This window comes from Solea solea, chromosome 15 (assembly GCF_958295425.1).
Source record: "Solea solea chromosome 15, fSolSol10.1, whole genome shotgun sequence".
Classification (NCBI taxonomy): Eukaryota; Metazoa; Chordata; class Actinopteri; order Pleuronectiformes; family Soleidae; genus Solea; species Solea solea.
Window position 1 is genome coordinate 15,285,964 of NC_081148.1, and position 12,357 is coordinate 15,298,320.

General features: G+C 40.0%; 1 protein-coding gene across 2 annotated transcripts in view; it reads left to right on the plus strand.

Moving 5' to 3' along the window:
* Nucleotides 1-12,357, plus strand: part of macrod2 (mono-ADP ribosylhydrolase 2) — a 357,104-nt gene that overhangs the window by 265,044 nt on the left and 79,703 nt on the right. For both annotated transcript variants that reach the window (XM_058651020.1, XM_058651021.1), the window contains exon 7: nucleotides 5,035-5,065. In XM_058651020.1, the coding sequence (XP_058507003.1) occupies nucleotides 5,035-5,065 (31 nt within the window). The remainder of the gene's footprint in view (nucleotides 1-5,034; nucleotides 5,066-12,357) is intronic.

Genomic DNA, 12,357 nt, shown 5'->3' on the forward strand with positions numbered 1-12,357 from the left:
GGTTGGTAGTGGTCGACTGCAAGCCTACCACTAGTTACATCCGTGTGCTGTTGCTATCTAATGATAATAATACATTTAATGAAATAATGATTTAAAACATCTCATACACTTGAAAGAAATTCTCCTAATATTACAACTTTTTTTCCCTCATAATATTACATTATTCTTGAAAGATTTCCCTTCAGTTTAGCCCATATACTCTGTCGTAATTCTTCACTGGAAACATCATAATCCTCTTTGCAATTTCTGTTCATCTCTGCTACAGACTCAAACTTACCAAGCACAATAGATGTCAACAAAAACATGTTGTTGTAGTAATGTTTCTCAGTGTCTTTTAGTCTGGATTGTCACTGATCTCCTTTCTGTTAGATTTTACCTACTGTTGCCTAGGGAAACTATTTAGGTGGTGGCAGCATATTTTCATAGTTTACTGCAGACGAGACCCGAGAGGAGCAGAGGAGTTTCTTATTCTGGTTTGTTCATATAATGGATTCTCCATCATTCAGTAGCCGAGCCATATATAAAAACATCTTAACATAAATAAGCTGTTATTCGGAATGATGGTGATGTTTAGTCCTTAATGGACTGTCGGATTATTATCGTGATAATAATAGTTACACGTCATTACGGCAAATATAAAAATGGCTGGTGGGACTTGAGCGTTTAGGTTTTTTCACCCTTTGCATTTCCCCATCCTTGATGAACCATGACGTGCTGTTCCAGCAGCAGCAGCAGCAGCAGGTTTACTGCAGGTGTTTTAGACAGACATGACCTACATGCTTAAAGAATTATAGCAGTCAACACAGAGGATGTCTCAGTTTCAGGTTGTGATACTCCGATGTAAGACCACAGTGTGGCAACTGTGGTGAATAATAACATACTTCTGGTTGCATTTGCACAAGGTCTCCCCTTGCAGCTGTGATTTATAAGTATAGCTTCCATTTGCAAACAGGCTAGGGGGCTTCAAACTACGGGGGCAGCACCCTGGGTTCACTGCTATTTACTCAGCCAGCTGAGACAAGGTACTCCCCTAGCAGGATCCCATTGTCGCTGTGCCCATCTATGGTTTACTTACTTTTACCTGACTGCTCATAGCTACCCCGTAGTGGCTGCAGCATGGGAGGGTGACAGCTACAGCAGGACGGCCATATTTTGCCACAGGTTGAGCCATCTTTACTGTGTCATTTCCTGCTGCTAAACAAATGACTGAAAGCTGCAGGCTATCATGATCTCCGTGGAATAACAGTGAATTAGTTTTATGAGCACTGTCTTTGGAAAACTGTAGTCACACATTAAAGTCGATAAATCATTGTTTTAACAAGCTGTTACTTTTTTTCTTTTTCTTTTTTTTTAATCCAATGCCATGTAAAAACATCACAGTAAATGCTTGGGAATTGTAATTAATGCCACGCGCATTAAAACGAGCCACTATTGTTCAGGAGCTACACATTTTTTTTCTTTCAATAAACAATGTGGCCTGTCTGCGCTGTATTTAATAAACTGCGAGCTGAATAAGTGAGCAGAGAAACTGAGAGGAAAGGTGCTCCACTTTTAAGCTTTGTGATAGATTAGGGAGGAGCTCCAGCAACAGAATAATTTCCCCGGTGACCAATTTCTGAACATTCCCTAAGCAAAGAAAATCAGCAACAAGCCAACATGTCAGACAAAGGGTGCAGGCGGACATGCTGACTCACTTCTAATGAGCAGCCAGAGATAGAAATAATAACCTAAACTAAGAATCATAGGTCATGACAGCATAGATACCGCTGACTGTCCTAATTAACACTAGACCTTATGGAGTGTAAGTTGATACACAGGTATGCTAACAACTATCAAAATAGCTTCTACGGTGGCTTAGTGTTGATATGGAGGAAAAAAAGGTTTGAAGTGTTAGATGCTGTGGTTATTAAAATCGAAGGTTGTTTTTTTTGTTTGTTTTTTTCATTCACTTGGGGCGTACACGCCATCCCAACAGATGATTGGACCTCGACAATCGTGTGTTTCTTGTCTCTAAAAGAGGAATATAAGTGTTTAACAATGGACAGTTTCAGTGAGACTGACCCATCTGTTGTAGTACAGTAAACAATCATTCTCCACCCCAGTGCATACAATTGCATTAGACGTACGTATTTAATAGCTAAAGCTTTCATGCACCTGGATACTTCGGATCACGTTGATATTCACAGACATTGATTGGCAGTGAGATTATAATTCATGCACACCTCAGAGTGTTTTATTGTTTCATTTATGGATGAAGGAGAGAATGCCAAGACAGGCTTTACAGTTTTATTGGGTGTATACGTCTTTTTTTTTTTGCTTTTAGCAATAACTGTCCCTTAAACATCACCGTGTGCCACAAAGATGTCAGATCTTTACAGCGTACAGTTAAGTGATTACCGGATGCATTTCGCACAAGGGAAATCGATACTTCTTAGTGGAACTAACAGAAAAGGTTTTTTTTAATGATTACGCTGATGGTATGTCATTCAAACAGCCTGACATGTGTTAAGGTGTTATTGTAGCCAGAGCATTCGAGAGAGCATAGCAAGCCTTTGTGCTTGGGATCAGTTTGGCAGCTGTGGCATGGACAGAAAATGAGGGTTATCTTCATTCTTACTTTCCTCTTATTGTTACACCACTCCAAGAGATATTTTTATTCATATTTGTATTGACTGTTACCTAACGTATACCTGGCATCCTTTAGACAGTACCCAAAAGTATTTCCCTGGTAAAAAAAATAAATAAATATATATATCAAGATGCTGCTTTGATTTAATGGATTGTAAGTGCTCCTACAGTATATGAAGCATCTGTTCATATGTTTCCTCGTCTTTCAATGTTATTGTTTATTTATAAATATTGGAGTCTTTTGGATATTTTTCTACTCTCAGTCTCAATATCCATCTGTATGTGTGCAAAGCTGAGCACAGGACTAAAAATGGCCATGCTTTTCCATGCTTCATCATCCGTGGTTTGTGTCAGACCTAGACAGTCATCTGGAAAGGTCAGAGCTTTGGTCAAAGATTTAAATCACCCCAACGAAGGAAGATTCACCTTGACAGGTGGAACCTAAAACTGGTAAATAAGAATTCAAACAGCGGCTCATTCCTCCTCCGCTTAAAGCAAGGACAAACCGACTGTTGGATCTCAGAGAGGGTGTCATGGAGTGCAATGCTATGGATAAAAAAAAAAATGAAATAAAAAGTTTATCCTTCAGACATCTATATCTATTCTTAAGATGTGAATTCTGTTTATTTTGCCTTTATCTGTCAGTTGAAGAGATTAAAGCAGCGCAAAATCAGTGACCTGGACTACTTGTCTGTTTAATTATATGAGGTGACATTTTTTGTTGTCTTTGTCTTTCATATTTAATAACTGCGTTTTGAGTTCTAAAACAAAGTGAGCTTGCCACAGCTGCTGCAACAGCATGTATTGAGAAAACAACTTGACAGGGTCAGTGTGGCACAGCAAACTGTTTGACTTAGTAGAAACTGACATATGGGTTTTATTCTTTGATTAATCGTTGTGGTGTTTTGTTGTTCTATATTCACAACATCAGTTGTGGACTGCTACTGGAAATGTCTCTTCTTTTTTTTTTTATTTGCCATCTTATTATATTAATGTTGCGACCACGCCTGTTGATGAATGTAGGAAGTAAAGCACGTATTCAGCTGCTTTTCAGGACAAATGGGCCCTTTGAAAAAAAAAATCCTTTCTCTTTACTGTTTATTAATATACTTAAAAAGATGAATGTGAAATAGGGACGGATGCAGCAAGGCCTATGCATCATAATATATTTGCTCACAGAAGTAAAGAATAATGAAACTATTTTCAGCTATGAAGCCATGCTTGAATAATATATCTGCTGCAAAGTGCTACAAAGCAAGAACTATTACAAGGTGGTTACTTTTTATAATCTTTTTGGAAAAGACGGCCATAAATATGTGTGTTTTTTGCTCTTTAGTTCATGTAAACCTTTATAATCTTTATTCTGATGTCTTTTTTTGTGTGTGTGTGTGTGTGTGTCCTCGCATGTTGGTGGTTGGTGGGACATTAATGATTATTGATCCAAATGTGGCAGCGATGGCTGTGATTTGTGTTCCTTTGACTTACTCATTTTAATCAAAGGCCCTGAAAAGTCCCCTGCTGTGACAGCAGTGTTGCTGTTTAAACACAGCTGAGTCACTGTTGTCAGTTTTCCTCAACTTTACGCAGCGTGAAATTAGTCTATAGATGTAAATTCATGAAATAAAAGATGTGTATCATTAGGCTGAAGCGGCATTTGAGCAGTGAAGTTGCCCTGGCCTCTGGGTAAGTTCTTTGCATATCGATGGAACAGAGGGTCTGTGTGTATTAGGCTGTAGGCAACAGACAGGATCAATCAACCTCATTTGTATATTCATGGCCTGGAGATTATTAAGCAGAGAGCTCCACACACACACACACACACCTATGAATTCACATGAGTCTAATCCACTGTGCCCTCAGGCAACATTTGCAAACTACGACTGTTATGGACAACAAGTATGGGCAATAAGTACTAAATGGCCGTCTCGTTCATTGAAGCAACTGTATGTGATAAAAGTTTGTCGAGCAACCTCCTAAACACAGCAGTGATCATGATTATCCATTGAGTGTGTGTGTGTGTGTGTGTAAATAGGTTTTTACAAGTCTAGAACTGATTTAATGCGTCTGTCTGGGAAAGCCAGAACCGAAAAATACACAGTAAAAAAATGTGTGTTTGTGTTTGTGCATTGTGCAGAGTGTGGTAAAAATGTTGTTGTGCATTCGGTATTGTAGGGATTTGCACAAATGTTATTTTTGTAAATTGCTCCTCTTGGGATTGAGCAATGAAGCAGTAGAAGTAAACAATAAAGGTAAAGAGTTGTCCGAGTGTAGCTGCAGTTAAATGCTGTATACTGCAGTGCGATGTTTATTTTCGGTCGTTTATCATATTTTATCTGCTGTGGGTTTTATTTTGTTTACAAAAAATAATACCATTTATCAAATGTTTGTCTCTTTTTTTCTGCACAGGCCTTCCCATGTATATCCACAGGCATCTATGGTGAGTTGAATATCTCCTGTTTTTATTTTAATTTGATCTTAAGTTGTTGTGTTGTGTGATCTCTACATGTTATGATTTTGCAAGCATCAAGTACAAAATAACATAGCTACTATATTTACAAGGCTTTGACTTTGAAACAGAGCACCGATAAGTTAACCTTACACCGTGTTGCACAAAGACACAACCTCATACTGTAAGGTGAGCACAATGTAGACCCTGCACTATGCTTCTGCTCTCTTATGGGACCAGGCCTCATATGCAGCAAGACATTGCTGGCAAGGAGCTGGTGTTCTCATTAGACTAAAACAAAGTCACATTGAAACATTTCACATTTGTTGAATGAAAAAGGATTTGAAGGTTTGATGGAAAATAATGTGAAATGCAGGGAAACTTACTGGGTTATATACAGTATAAAAATGATCGGCTGATAAGTGATACACCTTTTTTTCACCATTCATTGCCCATGAACTTATTACAGGCTGGAAAATTAAAACAATTTTACAAGAGCGGGGATTTTGTAAAATGTGTACCCCGTTTACAACTGGCATTAAAATGTATTTTTGGTGATAGCATGACAGTCAGATAGTGTTTGACTGCAAGAAAGTAGAGCGATCTTCAAAAATACTATGTGCAACATGTAGCTTTGAGATCTATTGCTCGTTATTTGTCAAATGTCTATGCAAAAAAAATACCAGTAATATATCAGCTGCTATCAGAAATACGCACAGCCTTGCATCTGTTTTCCTCTGAATAGTATTAATAAAGCCAGACATTTTCCATCCTAAGACATCAGTCTTCCTCCATATCAACCCTCCATTGTGATTAACTGTCAGCTGCCAGCGAGTTGCGCGCTGAAATATTAAACATCTCAAAAAACAGTTACTGATTAGAATGCACTGATTATAGAGCCTGACAAACTGTTGCTGGACTCATTAAAACAAGCTCCAAACATACACTATTGCTTTTTTTTTTAATCTCTTAGCGATAGTTTGCACATACTGGGCAAAAACCACCACCTTAATAAAATACAGTGTGTGACGTTATGTCTGTGATAACAGAGTTTGTTATAGAGTTCTCAGGGCAGCTTTGTTATTTTTATGTCTCTCACATCCTCTGATCATTAGCATTTGGATTGGAATGATGTGACTGAAAGTCGGTGTTCTATATTAGCAAACTGTCAGGGACTTTCACTCATACAGCATGTGTATATAACACTAAAGCATGTCTGGAATAAGCCTGGCATAATAGACCTTATTCACAGCAGGTCTTTTTCAGCATGGAATGGTGGGACAAACATAGGAGTTACCAATAACATTAATTATAGGGTTCCTCTCCAGTTCTAAGAGCCAGGGTCGTGCAATGCTAATGTTCAAGTGTAAAGGAAGGTTTGTTATTTTAAATGTGCATACATGTCTCTCTCCTGTATTGTAACATGAAGCCTTCTTATAATAAAAATACAAGGTCCTGGGTGACTAGAAATCTTCAGACAGTCACAGGAGTCACAGTTGAATTTCCATGCCTGTGGAGGAATACAAGATAGTCCAAGTGGCAGAGAAATAAAGAAAGAAACTGGAGTGCGTGCGTGTGTGTGAAGCCTCGTGTGTGTGATAAAAACAGCCTTTGTGCTTATAAATCACTAGATGTTTGTAATTATGCACTCTGTGCTGGATGGAACTCTTCTCTCTTAGGATATTGAACATTTTCCAGCCATCTTTTTTTCATGCGACGCACAACAACTCACAATTTCCTCACCTAATCTTCCTCCGTATTGTCTGTCTGTCTATGCCAGCTGTCTATGCATCTCAGAGTGGTTAATGATAAAGTGTCAATGACAAAAATGTAAATTCTCTAATTCTCAGTGCACTCTCTCTTTCTCTTCCAACTTTATTGACACTCATGTCTGCAGTCATGTGTGTAAAACTCATTCCTCTTCTCATATTTCCCTATTTTCCACAGGAGTGTCCTACTGCATGTTGTGCATTAATGTGGCCATGTGATATCCTGCATCACCATTTTTCTGTAAAGTTTGCCAACAAAAAACTTTGGTGTTGCCTCATGGTGATTATGAAAAGTCATTAGACGCTCATTAGTGCCCAGAATCTGCTGCAGATTTACTGTTCACTTGTTAGTGCTTGACTCATTAGTGACGTTAAAAAACTGTCACAAGTCAGTAGCTCAAAAAGTATGACAAGCATTAAAAATAAGGCAAACAACAAAATAATAATTTTAAAATGTACATGTAAGCATGTGCTACATGTAACATGTTGTACATGTACAATGACACTTTATACTGGTTGAATTGAGGGAATAAAATAGACAGTGCCAAGTTACTCTTTTGAAGTGTCATAAAAATAGCCTTGACAAACAAAAGAGAGCGGGGTCTCTGTTTGATGCTGATGAGGACACTGCTTATTGTGCTTCACTGTAGTGCTGTGGACTTCATAGCTAGTGGGAGCCGGTCATAGCACTCCATCAGCAGCTCCTCACATCAAAGCAGAGCCACACTTGCAGTGGGGAGGGGTGAGGCCGGATTAAACAGCCTGTTCAATAAATAAACAGCTTAGTGCTTGCCATTATGGCATCTCCACATAACAATACAGCTGATTAAGAGTGAAGATCTTCACACAGCATGCAGAGGGCAAATAGAGGCGGGACCTTCAAAGGAAGCAGAGAAAGTACAGTGCTGTGATGTTGTTGTCTATGACTCCTCCCTCTGCCCCCCTGAGAACACCCATGCTCCAAAAGCAGGCCCTGCTATCTTGTCAGGTGTTTTGACATTTTCTGTACATTTTAGATAACCTTTAAGGTCAGCGTCCATTTCAACAAAGTAAACAAAAGCTTTTCACTGTGAACTTCACATCCTTCCCAGTCCCTCTGCCTCTCTGTCTGTCTCTCTGTAGAATGTTTATAGCCATATTTTTATATGTGTGGACATGGTCATGCTCCTGTGCAGGCACTATATGTGCGTTTGACCTATTTACACACTTGTAGTGCAGTTGGAAAACAACTAGTGTGCCCCCAACATCATGACAGAGGGGAATCAAGAACAAGTTATCCGAGACCTTTGTGGAGAGGAAAACAGATTTGTCAGGACAGGTAATGCTAATTGACACAGTCTCTCACGCCTCCATTCTCCAGGAGACTCAGTCACCATTGACAGATGATCGCAGAGCAGGGAGGTTGGGTGTAACAGGGGTGCGCAGGGGTACCTTAGACGCTTGGAAAGAAAAATGAGGGCTCACACTGCACTGACAGTCCAATCCCTCAGTCCAGCCCATTAGCCACAACAGAATTTCTGCACGAATAGTGTGTCGGAGGTACCACCCATAAACAAACTAGTGCCCACCATGGGCCGTGAGGTCACCCGGCATGATAGAGGTTATTAAGTGCTGCCCCCGTTTGCACATCAATCATAGCCACGGTACCCAGGTATAAATGGATTATTCCTTCCACGGAGGAGACACCTCTCAATGTCTCACAAGATCAGTGCCAAGAGTCCAACTACTTCAACTTAGAGAGGTCATTTTCTCTTCTTGTATCTCTGCTCTCCTGTCTTCCCACCCATACATTCTCGTGTCTCTTGCAGTCTTTTTTTCTCCCTCACAGATCGTTCTTACACCTAGACACACATGCATGTCGCACATAGGCAGAGACACTAACTCAAGTAAAGCCATAAACATAAAAATCTCATTTCATGAAGCATTGTTGACAGTTTAGCCCTCCCAGCCTTGTGGTGTTTATGTCATTGCCAGCGCTGAAAGACCACTTTCCAGGAGCATGGTAATGAACCGTACAGGTTCAGAGGCGCCTGCTGTGATCAATCGGAGCATGAAGCAAAAGGCTGACTTTACACAACACAAAAGCAAGGACGTGAACTACTATTTCCTTGACAGGTGTCATCGGATGTGCATTTATAACCTTATCAGAACAATCAAAGGCCCTCAACACAAAAACACCCCTGCTCTCCTTAGGATAAATTGCTGCTCTATTTACTGCTTACTGCTAATCTTTGACTCAACTGTCTATGTGATGGAGCTAAGGATTGTTGACAGAGGACTTTTAGCTCTGAGTGGCTATGTGAGATGTGGATATAATCCAGCCAAGCTCTCCCAGTATATCCACTCTGCCATTCCACTGTATTGTCTGCTACTTCAAAGATGTCAAGGAGATTTTTTTTTTTCTTCAACCAGCATCATATTCTGGCTCTCTTCATCCCTGTCTGGGATTAGGAAATTTGTAGACATCCATGGCACTTTATCTCATGACAGTGATGCCTTCCTGGCTCCAGGAAGTCCCCTTAGTGAGCGTATAGCCCAGCTGGGAAAGGTACATGGTAGCAACATGCTGTATTAGTGGGCAGCAGAGTGTATGCTCAGAGGCAATGTGAACTCCATTTACCTTAGTCACACATTATGCATTGTACTCAAAGCTAGACCTCCCTCTACCATTTTCATGGATGACAAGCCAAATGTAATGTATTGCCACAGGGCAATAGATTTAGGACTCTGAGAAACCTGGCTGAGCATTAAATGTTTGTGTATCATACACTTTTCTGACTGTTTTTAAAAAAGGAGAAATGTCCGTTGTTAATTTTAGCATGTAGGACAAAGCATGGCGCCACCTATATGGAATGTTTTCCAAGGAAGGTCATCCTCTGTTGTGCCACAGAGGGTGCTCTCTTTCTTCTCTACCTCTTTTCTCTGCTTGTCTTCTTCACACAGTATCCTCCCATCCCTCTTTGTCTCTGTCTCCTTCTGTGGGCTGCAAAGTCGGTCATGGTCACAGCCCTGCCATGTCCCAGTGTTAGTGTAGAAAGGCGCTCCAAGCAATTTGACACCAACTCTTTGGCATCTAGAGTCCTGGGGCACTACTCTGTCCTCCACCCGGGTCACCTCACCTCTCCTCTGGGCCTTAATGGGGTGACAACCCTCTCCCCCCCTCCCTTTCCAGAGGAAAACACGGCACGGCTGCTTTTAACAAGCTAATTTCACACCTGCAATACATAATAATGATTTTATCCTGGTGCACAAAGCACAATCAACTAATCTACATTGTATTCATATATTTTTCAACATGCCCCCTCTCTTTTTTTAACACTTATCCGAGCTGCAGTCTTTTAAAAAAATATATACAGTATATAAAAAAAAATATATATATATATACACAAATATTCCTTAACATAAATATTTTTAAAAGATACATGTGGTCAATATTTTTTTTAAAAAAATAATAAAAACTCAGCCTAGAAAAATGTAATCGAAAGTGTTTGCTTTGGTTTTTGTTATTTTTCCTATAACAGATTTCCTATGTTTACTGTGCCGTTTCAAAGACCCATCAGGAATTTACAAGTGCAGACACCTCAGCCTCAGGCTATGTGCTAGTGTGAGGTAGACAGCTCATCAAAATGAATGACGAGTGTTGAGACATGAACTTGACCGACTGAGGAGAGGAGTAGGACCACCAGGATGATTTCGTACTTTGTATTTCTTTTTCGAATTTGGTCAGACACAAGCCTCATAAAAAATGTGCTCAGAAAAAAAAAAAAAAAAAGTAGAAATGGTGAAACCCGAAATAGCAGCATGCTGTTGTGGTGTTCTTTTCACAATATAAGCTCACTCAGGAAAAACAAAAAGTGGTGTGGTCTGCAGTCTGTGTTTCCTATATATTTGCAAACAAACAAACCATGGGAATGCATCATAGTGCAGACATGCATTCAACTTGATGACTTACTGCACTACTCCTTGCTTTATCAGGCGATGTAGCCATACTTCTCACTCCTTCTCACCACAGTAAAACACCTTAGCTACACAAGTTTGGAGGAAAAGTAAGCATATGAAATAGTTGCCATGTTGGCAAAAGGGAGAGCAATGGGCTTTCTTCTTCCTTAAAGCAAAAATCCTCCCTAAGGCAGAACACACATTTATATTATTTTTCCTGCGTTCCAGTTAAGAGGATATTTTTGAACATGAGCTTCTAACTTTCACAGATTCACAGAGATATCTTTGATGAAAGCTGGGAGCTGCTTCATTATAAACTGAATACATTGGTTTTTGTTTGTGCTTTTTTATCCAAGAACATCCAAAGCACCTTTAGTTTCTAATTTCATAGACAATACTTAAAGTTACATTCACTACCAGGATCGATAAAAGTGTTTTTAGTGCTCTCTTTTTCTTCATTATAACAAAGGCCCTACGTGTCCAAGATCACAGGATAGAATATGTGAATTCTGTTTTAAGATTCCCTTTTGGTATAACTCACTGTGCTGATGTGGAGACATGGATGTAATTGAACCCTTCATTTCATTTCAAAGGAAATTATTCCTGCTCACATGTTGTTCATACTTTTTGATTGGGGCTTAAAAATAGTCATAGACGTCAAATGATTGGAAGAACTCTGAACTACTGAAAAGAGCTTGCTCTCCCAGGGCAGACTTAATGGTTAAATAAATTATTCCTGGTCACAAGCCTGAATTACCAAAATCAAGCTGATATAACACTGTACTGTATGTACGATACAGATACAGAAACACATAGTGCCACCTTCACGCTTCGTTCACATGGCAAGTGCCTTAGTCTCCCTCTCTCTCTGGATGTTGTGTTCTGCCTGGTGATGAAGTAGAGGAGCCATCAGCAGAAATAACACTGCACCACCTGAGTCCTCATCAGTGGCACTGCGCTGCACACATCCCATCAGTGTGCCTCACCAAGACAAATCTCTCTGAGCCGTCCATATTCCCAGCATAAGATAGAGTCAGACCAAGCAGTGCGGGGACCCTGGAGGTCCTGATGCCAGATCTCGACCTCCTGACAGATTACTTTACACTAAACCCTCCACACTGCAAAAGAGGATAAAGAGGAGGTTGTTGAGGGCAGAAGACAAAAAAAAAAAAAAACTACACGATATAAATAAAACAAACAACAATATAAAACAGTCGGCTCACTTCTCAGGTCTGTTCTAAGGTCTTTTTTTTTCTTTTTCTTTTTTTTTTTTTTAAACCTGTAACTTGATTGTGTCATTAACAGTGCGGTGATTACTGTGACCAGCAGAGGTGGAGGAAAAGGCTGTGTTTTTCAACATTTGAACATGCAGTGCTTGGCCAAGCTGACAGAGGGACAGAGACACACTTAGAGGAGATGTTAGGAGAGGTGAAAGAGACAAATGATGAGAAAGAGCTGTCGATTCACTTGAGCTGCTGCTGTTGACCTTGGGCTAGTCATGTTACCGCTGAGCAGAGTTCTTCTGGCGAGCTGCCCCCAGCAGCACTGACCCTTTTTTCAGTGTCCCATCCTTTC